Source organism: Gouania willdenowi, chromosome 4 (assembly GCF_900634775.1).
Source record: "Gouania willdenowi chromosome 4, fGouWil2.1, whole genome shotgun sequence".
In the NCBI taxonomy this organism is placed as follows: Eukaryota; Metazoa; Chordata; class Actinopteri; order Blenniiformes; family Gobiesocidae; genus Gouania; species Gouania willdenowi.
Genome location: NC_041047.1, coordinates 11,362,664 through 11,371,437, shown reverse-complemented (window position 1 = coordinate 11,371,437; position 8,774 = coordinate 11,362,664). Strand labels below are relative to the sequence as shown.

Genomic DNA, 8,774 nt, shown 5'->3' with positions numbered 1-8,774 from the left:
CGATAGTGAAGCTTTTTGTCCCAATATGATTTTTCAAAATTGTTATTTATTGTTCAGTATGACCAGCACTAAGCAGACAAATGATAGAGAAACAAAGCATGATTGAGGTGATAGCTACCACAACAACAATCGTGTAGATTGTTTTTTTTTTACCTTGGGGTTGGGAAATACAAGCTAACTTTTTTTTAAATTATTATTTTTTTTAGATACATATCACACAAATTAAATATCAAATAACTGTAAAATACTTAAACTTTCTCAATTATGAATCTAGTTCAAATAAAGTCCAGTAAAACATATCTGAGGTGGTGCACTTAGTGCACTAATCCTGGCTACTCTGTATTTGTAACATACTTTAATAAACATGATCAAAAAACTAAGTGTAAAAGAAAAAATGTATCTGGGGTTGTGGTATAAAAATGGGGTCACAACCCAAAACAGGTTGGGAGCCTCTGGTGTAGATATTTGACAGCTATTATTTGGAACACAAATATTCCTGTTCTTAAAACTCATATTTTCCTTACCTTTGCTTTTTTTCTAAACTGACATGAAAATACAATTTGATCCACTTAAAACAACTAAAACTGTCTTGGCAGTGATGCCTTCAGCAAAATGGCGCTGCTGTGCAAAAGCTGGAAAACACTGTTTCATTGATTTATCCCATAAACTGATTTTTTTCCTATTTTTGGACATATTTAAAACCGTTTGGTCTCAGAACATTCCCACGGTTTCCATACTTGTGCTTTTTTTTTTTTACTGCAGAGCCTCCTCCAGCTGTCACAGTCGACGGCAATGTGACGGCTCCCCCCGGCGCCGACGCAGTCCTCACCTGCCACGTGGTCAGTACGGTGACCTTTAACCTCACCTGGCTGAGAGGAGGCCACGATGTACGCGTGGACCCGCGGGTGAACATCCTGACCAACCTGTCGCTGCAAGTGTCTGCAGTAACGGTCGAACACTCAGGCTGGTATGAGTGCGTCGCTATAAATGAAGGCGGCGTGACGGCAGGGAGGATCTACCTCACTGTGCAGGGTGAGCAGTGTGTGCTATTTATTTAACCAATCAGAATGTAAGAAAGCACAGATAGTTCCTGCTTAGCAGTTTATCAGCTGTTTGTTTTTTTCTCTCTTTTTTTCCTCTATCTGATTATCCTTAAAATACCCTGCCCTCTGCAAGTCATTCAAAGGATTTGTCAGATGTGTGAGAATAATAAACACATGCTATAATTTCCTTCTTGAACAATTTCCACCAACAACTGTTGAGTTCTTCGCCACAAATTGATAATATAACACTGCTGCTAACATCCATTATCAGAAGAATATAATAAATGTTTGAACCTTCTATCCTGAGGCTAAACACTTTGGCTGATTTCAAAATTGTATGCTAACATAGTACACACTACACACTCAATGAGTATATACTGTCTACTATATACTATTATAAGTATATGTGTATATATATATATATACCGTAAGTATGGTTAGGAGGATTAGGACGATGACTGAAGTATACTTCCAAGTTTCCCAAGATGCTAAATGTCTCAGTTGATTTGCCAGCTTTGAAAGCGAAATGTTTTTTGTGCGCGCCTATAAACATCAGTCATCAGGCTGCATGCTCTGCTCATAAGGAGTTAATAATGTTCGAGGATCTAGTAAAGCTTTATTTCAGCCTTAGGGTTAGGGTTAACAATTACCTTTACGCAATACTAGTATCACATGCTCGCGTGTACCTTTTACGTGAGCACACAATGAAAAAAAATATATATATATCCGTGTCTCTTTAGGGGCTCCGTAAGAAAGTGACCAAGTATAATATCAACATGTGCTCATTTGATCCGTAAAACTCGTGGAAATACAGATTTTCGGAGACCCGCTATTGTGCTACTGACTAACCTTCTGGTTAATTTCAAAACAAGAGCCCTATTTACGAAAACGATAAAGACTAATGGAGGACAAGAAAAGACACTTTTTTTTTTTAAATGGCTATGTTTGACTAATAGTTTGAAGCCGCTCTCAGGAAGATTTTATGGTCCGCTCACAATGCATCATGGCGCGGTTTGGGTATGGCTAGTGTGCTCACCGTGCATACTTCAATAATGTCCCAATATAGTATGCATACAGCTATTTCTCGTGTACTCAATCTTTCCATACAATCTAATTGGAACGCACTACATACTAATTTCGACGTCAGACTTAGTGTCGTACGTTAGTATGCGATTTCCAACCCAGCCAATGACATTATTCAACTTGGCTTGTGCCCTGTTTATTATCTCAGCATTAACTATTGACCTCATCTGAGGTTTTATTGTCTTTATGTCTATTTAGTTATAGGAACAAAAATAAATTGTACTTCATCACACCTTGAGAAACAGCTTTTTTCTTCTTTTTTTTAACCTAAATTTCAGTTCCTGGAGAGGTTTGTTGTCTCTCAGTGAGTCTAAAGGCCTAATTGCAGCGCTGCAAAGGATGAAGTCTTTCATTAGTTGCGTCTCAGTGAGTGACGAGGTTCTCCTTTGACTCTCATACTGTTTTTTTTTTTTTTTTTTTTGTTATATTTATCAATGTTTTGCTTTTTAATTTACTGCAGACTTGTAACTGTTCATATCTTCAATATTAGTTTGAAGAGTTTCTTGTGCTTTACTTTTCCTTGTGTGTCTTTCTGTCTGAATTCGTGGTAAAAAGGCTCAGGGGTTCTCCTCATGACCCTTAGGTGAGGCCCAACTTAGTTATTATTCTTCCTTTGATGTCGGGCTGGTCTGCTGACATCTTGGACAGGAGTATGTGTACACCAGTGGTTTATTTTATTATATGCTGTATATATATATATATAAATGAAATAAGATAATGTTATTTAAGACTAAATCCTATTACAGTTCATTAATTTGCCAGTTTTCTCTATAAATCTAAATGGGAAGTTAGACCTGGGACACAAACTGTTCACCTTTTGCCTGAATATATGTTCGATGTGACAAAAAAAACAACTTAATGTGTCTGTGAAATCATATGCAGCATCTGTGCCGTATGTCTAACTAAATGCAGTGTCTCTGACATCTCAAGTTCAAGCTCAGGTACAGATCTTCGTACATTCCTTCACACCTACTGTACTTTGAGTGTCTCTGCAACCTTTTCAACCTGTAACTGCAGGAGCCTCGATCACACCAGCACATTCCCACATGTTATTTTATAGAGGGCACACAGAAAAGGGCAACTTTCCTTCCTGTCCACTTCTCCTTGCCAGGAAAAAGGAATGTAAACCCTTGGAAAATAGTGTTTTATAGACTAAACCTGTGTTTCTGTTGTTGGAAGGAAGACAAACTGGTTTTCTTTTAGCTGGAAATGTCAGCGATGAGAACAAAGGGGATGCGTTACACATCATGAATTGATTTAAACATCACTTGAGATGCCAGAACTTCTCCAGAACTGGAGTCAATGTTCATTCTGGTGCTGTTAAATTTTATTGGTTGTTGTAATAGAAATCCTTTTCCTATATCCATAAAAGTTTGTGTTACATGCTGTGAATTTAACTCATCTTTGGAGAAGCTTTCTTTTGACTTCTGACTTTTCTGTGATGTAAGGTCTTTGTATAAAGAGCTTATGTAAACTTGTAAACCCCAAAAAAGGCTTTGCAGTTTTTCTAAATAATTAAGTAAAAAAAACATTGGTGAATAAAACAGTGGTTCTTTTTGTTTTGTTTTTTTTTTTATCTAGAAGTGCCACGCGTGTCAGTGGAGCCTGGAAACCACACATTTATGTCAGGAGATGATGTCAGGATCAGATGCTCAGCCAGCGGTTATCCTCCTCCTCGACTGGTCTGGACCTACAACGACATGTTTATGACGCCAACCAGCAGGTGCACCATTGCTTGTTTATCTATTAAGGGACAAATATATTGGAATTCGACTTTTAAACAGTGTTTGGACAAATCTTGCCATAAAAACATGCCAATATTTACCAGTTTGATTGCTAGTTTTATTATCACCAGTTTGTTCCAATAGAATAATTACAATGACACACTGGATATTGCTAAATTCTCCCCTCTCAGAGGGTTTTTTTCTCTCCTTTTTTGTTAGAGATTAGGTAAAATTGTTCTACAAGGATTAAAAAAAAGTGAGAGCCTTGTAGACAAAAGCAGGGAGATAAAACTGATGACATCATGCTGGGAGACTTCACTTCTCCATTTTACCAAATGTAAAAGTAATGCAATGGTTTAAGTCCTACTTGGAGGAGCAAAGTGATTTTTAAGCATTGGAAACTTTGAATCTGACTGATTACCTATGTCATGTGGGGTTCCTCAGGGCGCTGTTATTGGACCCCTTCTGTTTAGCTTTTATATGCTTCCTTTAGGACAAATTCTACAGAGCTGTAAGGTTGAATATCAGAGCTACCCAGACAACACAAAACTAAACCTAGCACTGAACCCAGATGACTATGGTTCCATAGAGATGTTGTGTGACTGCTTAGAAAAGGTCAACTGCTAGATGAATCATGACAAGATGGAGGTGATTCTCTTTGGTAACATGGAAAAGAGGACTGCTGTCAGCGAGTATCTCTAAAAGCTACAGCTAAACATTGATGTTGTGATTGACTCAGACCTGACATTCAGCAGTCAGATTAAATAAACTGCAAAAACAGCCTTCTATCACCTAAAGAACATCTCCAGAGTGAAAGGTGTCATAACCCAGAAAGATCAGGAGAAGCTGGTCCATGCTTTTATCTCCAGCATACTGGACTGTTGTAATGATTTTTACTGTTTAAACACTTTTTTATCATGTAAAGCTTATTGAATTGCTTTGTGTATGAAATGCGCTATACAATTAAATTTGCCTAGCCTTGCCATTGTGTTTGTGTTCAGACACAGAATGATCCCTGATGGTACCCTGGTCATAAAAAACATGGAGAGAAAAGATGAAGGTGTGTATGGATGCCTGGCCACCAACGACGCAGGGACTGACAAGATGACTTCAACACTTACTTACATTGGTGGGTGGCACATGTCATTGCACACAGACAGATTCAGCAATAACCCACTGGTACACATGTGTCAAACTCAAGGCCCGGGGGCCAAATCCGGCCCTTCAGAGCGTCCAATTTGCCGGAAACCATGAATGATTGTGTAAATTACCAACTACTTCAGTTGTGGGACTGCAGATGTAAATGAGCTCTTTGCTAACTCTGGTGTAAGTGACAATGTCAATTGACAATTGCACAATGTCCCTGTTAAATAAGCAATAAATGCTAAATAAACAATAACTTTCTCAGCTAGATATCTCCAAAATAATACCAAATACAATACAAATTCAATGAAATACAATAACAATTCAATGAAACTCCACAATAATTTTTAATCTCCAACCGTTTTAAAAGAACTGTCATTTCTTCTTCCAAAATTCTGCAATTGTCCTCAAATAATTACAGAGGATTTTCCCCAATTTACATAAAAATTGGCCACAAAACCCAAAAAATAAATTGGAAGTGAAGATCCTGCCTGGACTGATATCTGTAACTTAATGCTTCGATATTATCAGTGCCGTACATATGTTATAAATTATTTATATCTGAAAGTGCAAACGAGAGCACAATAATGATTAAATTACTCATTTTCCCACCTATAATCTACAGTCAACTTCAGATAAACTGCTCCGTATTTGGCCCCTGAACTAAAATGAATTTGACATCCCTGCACTAGTGTAATGTTTATTTACCTTCATCTGGTGTGGATTTTTCCTTCCAGAATTCCCAGTGGTAACAGCGTCCTTAAGTGAAATCCTCATTGGCATTGGTGACACAGCTGTGATGGCGTGTTCCGCAACTGGAGTCCCTCAGCCTGAGATCCGCTGGTATAAAGGTAACATTCACAAATATTAAAGGAGGAAAAAAACAAGCAAACTAAACAATACGATTGCTTTAATTACAAGGCGACGTCCGCTTGCACTCCTCATCTCTCCTGGAGGTGGACACTCAGGCAGGGACTCTGACCATCAGGGACACCCAGGATGCTGATGCAGGAGATTACACCTGTTTGGGAGTTAATAATGCCGGCACCTCCTCAGGAAAGATCTCACTGGATGTTGGTGGTAAGAGCAGCACTAAATGTATTCAAAAATGTAAAGGCATTAGAGTGAGACAGGTTCTATTTCCTACTGGTCACCATAATAAATAAATAATGTAGCAATCAACTACTGTAAATCAAGCCTTTATAAACCATTTTTAAGCTGTTTTTTAAGGAAATTTTCTTAGATTTTAATGTATTTATTATTATTATTTTAAAAATATTTGTAAAGCACATTTGTGCAACATAGAAATGGCAAATTAGCCTGTCAGAAGGTTAAATGTGACCTTAATACAAATATCAAGAGGACAGTATTCATTTTGACTTGCTGACACAAGATATAGAATATATTATATTATAAAAGTATTATTATTTTTTAGATAATGTTTTCATTAGTTTTTAGACACACATTTTGCAACTATTTAGATCCAATTATTGCTCTGATCTTAATCTTTTTTGATTTTCTAAATTTAAAATTGTTTCATAGTCACTGCATTATCGTCAGACGTGCTGTGTTAATCAGATGTTTTGTTTGCAAGAGTTAGATATTAGATATTTCTAGCAAATGTGAAAACAAAAAAAAACAGAAAATGCATTGACTTGCCAAATAAAAAGGTTAAAGAAACAAAGAAGAGACATGTGAGGACATATAATTGAAAGTTGTTACAAAGTGAAGAAAACAGAAACGTTGTGTGTGATTTCATCCACTTTGCGAGGCTGTCAAACTACGTTCCAGAGCCAGATTTTCAAATATTTCAAGCTTGTGGTCTCTGAAGAGGAAATTGTCTGGATCTTTGTTCCAACACACATACTTAATACGATCACTGGGATGAAATGCTTCCCGACAGATGGATAATGCAGAAAGAATCTTGGCCACTTGCTAATAACATACTTTCATCTTTTACAATCAGTCATTCAATTGCGTTTTCCACTTCTGTCATAAACTGTGGTTACTGCAGCTGCTCCCACGTTTAGTCGAGAGCCCACGGATGTTGCAGTGGACATTGGTCTCAACGTGACCTTCCCGTGCCATGCCCAAGGTCACCCTGAACCCCAGGTCAGCTGGCGGAGAGAGGATGGAGTCGCACTTTTTGGCAAGCGCCGTGTTCACGGCAGCATCTCACAGAGGAAGGGTGACCTGCACATTACCAGTATGTAGCCTCCAATGTGTGTTTGACTGGAACGCGTTACCTGTAGTTAGTTGATTCCTTGTGGCTCCTGTTTCTGTCAGAACTGTGGGTGGAGGATGAGGCCGTGTACGTGTGCCAGGCTGAAAACCACTTTGGAAGAATCGAAAGTCGAGCAAACCTGACGGTGACTGGGCTGGGTAAGAACAGACAGCAGAGAGAAACACCAACATCCTAATAGCTGTTCATAAACTAAAAGAAAACCCACAATTATTCAAGCTAAGCTCTGGGATACATGTGATACTCCACTAAAATGCAGTGTGGAATGATAATAGATAAGATTACGCAAATTATGTGCAATCATTTCTGTTCTTAAAGATGATTAAATGATGGCAATAGAAGCGTTTCATTAACTCGTAACCCTCCTATTATCCTTTGGGTCAGTTTGACCCCATTTAATGTTCACGATTCAAAAAATAATAGTTGACATTTTTTTAAATTTTTTACTTCAGATTTTTTCTGTTGATGGGTATAATTTATTAAGCATAAAATAATCATGATGGTGTTTTTTAAATGCATGTTGTAGCATTGGTGTTCCTCTGGGGTCAATTTGACCCCAAGCTGTTTTAGCTGTATAAAATTGTCTGTCTGTGTGTGACCCATGTGTGAAAGTTTATATCATCACCACAGCCAGTAGGGTTCATACTCCTGTGGTTATTAATGTTTGGATGAAAACTATTCAAGATGAATTCATTCTAATTTAAAAGTTTGGCCTGATGGTGGTGCTAGAGAACAGGTCCAGGTTTCATTATCAAGGGGTTATTTATGTATTCAATTAATAAACAAAAACACAAAAATTTGGTCAACATTTTTCTGAAAATCATTTTCTGGAGGCAAATATCCCTGCGTTCAGATCGACCCAAGGGTAAAATGTGTTAGTAATATTTGAGGGTTAAGCAACTCTCTTTGTTCGAGAATGGTACAAAGGTAAATCCAATACACCATTTTAAAGTAAGTAGTTATGTTTTTTACTTCTAAAGCGTGGTCAAAAGATGCTTTCCTGGTTTTAAGAGTCAACTGATTGGAAGGTAACCTACTGTTATTTGTACGGTCTTTGTGCTTGTGTGTTACTGTTTGAGAGTTTGCATGTGAGTGTGAGTTCATTAGCACATTTGAGGTGGTGCGTTTGAACACATGTGTCTTGTTAAGTACGGTACTATTTCTGCTTCACTTTTCCTGCAATGGAAACACACTGAACTCTTATATGTGGGCCAAAGGTTAGACGCAAATGCCTACACCTATGGCATGCAGGGAAAAATAGGAAGGATTGGGCTGTTTTGATATTGTTTTTTCAATATGTTCTAATAGATGTATTCATTCTGTGATTGTTTTGGGTGTATTTGCAGTTTTGCCAGTGATTGCAGTGAGTCCAGCGGTGCTGAGTGTGATCAAGGACCAGCAGATGACTCTTCCCTGTGTGCTGCTGGGGGGTAATCCACTACCTGAGAGGCAATGGCTGCACAACTACGGCTTGGTCAGAGAAAGACGCAAAAAACTTACTCTTTTGTCATTGTTTTACCAAATCTTATTTTTTAGGTT

At 37.9% G+C, this 8,774-nt stretch overlaps 1 protein-coding gene across 2 annotated transcripts in view; it reads left to right on the top strand.

Annotated features, from left to right (window-relative positions):
• Window positions 1-8,774, top strand: part of hmcn1 (hemicentin 1) — a 120,500-nt gene that overhangs the window by 31,073 nt on the left and 80,653 nt on the right. For both annotated transcript variants that reach the window (XM_028445562.1, XM_028445561.1), the window contains exons 11-18: window positions 763-1,032; window positions 3,708-3,849; window positions 4,852-4,979; window positions 5,731-5,844; window positions 5,915-6,073; window positions 7,008-7,199; window positions 7,280-7,375; window positions 8,582-8,709. In XM_028445562.1, the coding sequence (XP_028301363.1) occupies window positions 763-1,032; window positions 3,708-3,849; window positions 4,852-4,979; window positions 5,731-5,844; window positions 5,915-6,073; window positions 7,008-7,199; window positions 7,280-7,375; window positions 8,582-8,709 (1,229 nt within the window). The remainder of the gene's footprint in view (window positions 1-762; window positions 1,033-3,707; window positions 3,850-4,851; window positions 4,980-5,730; window positions 5,845-5,914; window positions 6,074-7,007; window positions 7,200-7,279; window positions 7,376-8,581; window positions 8,710-8,774) is intronic.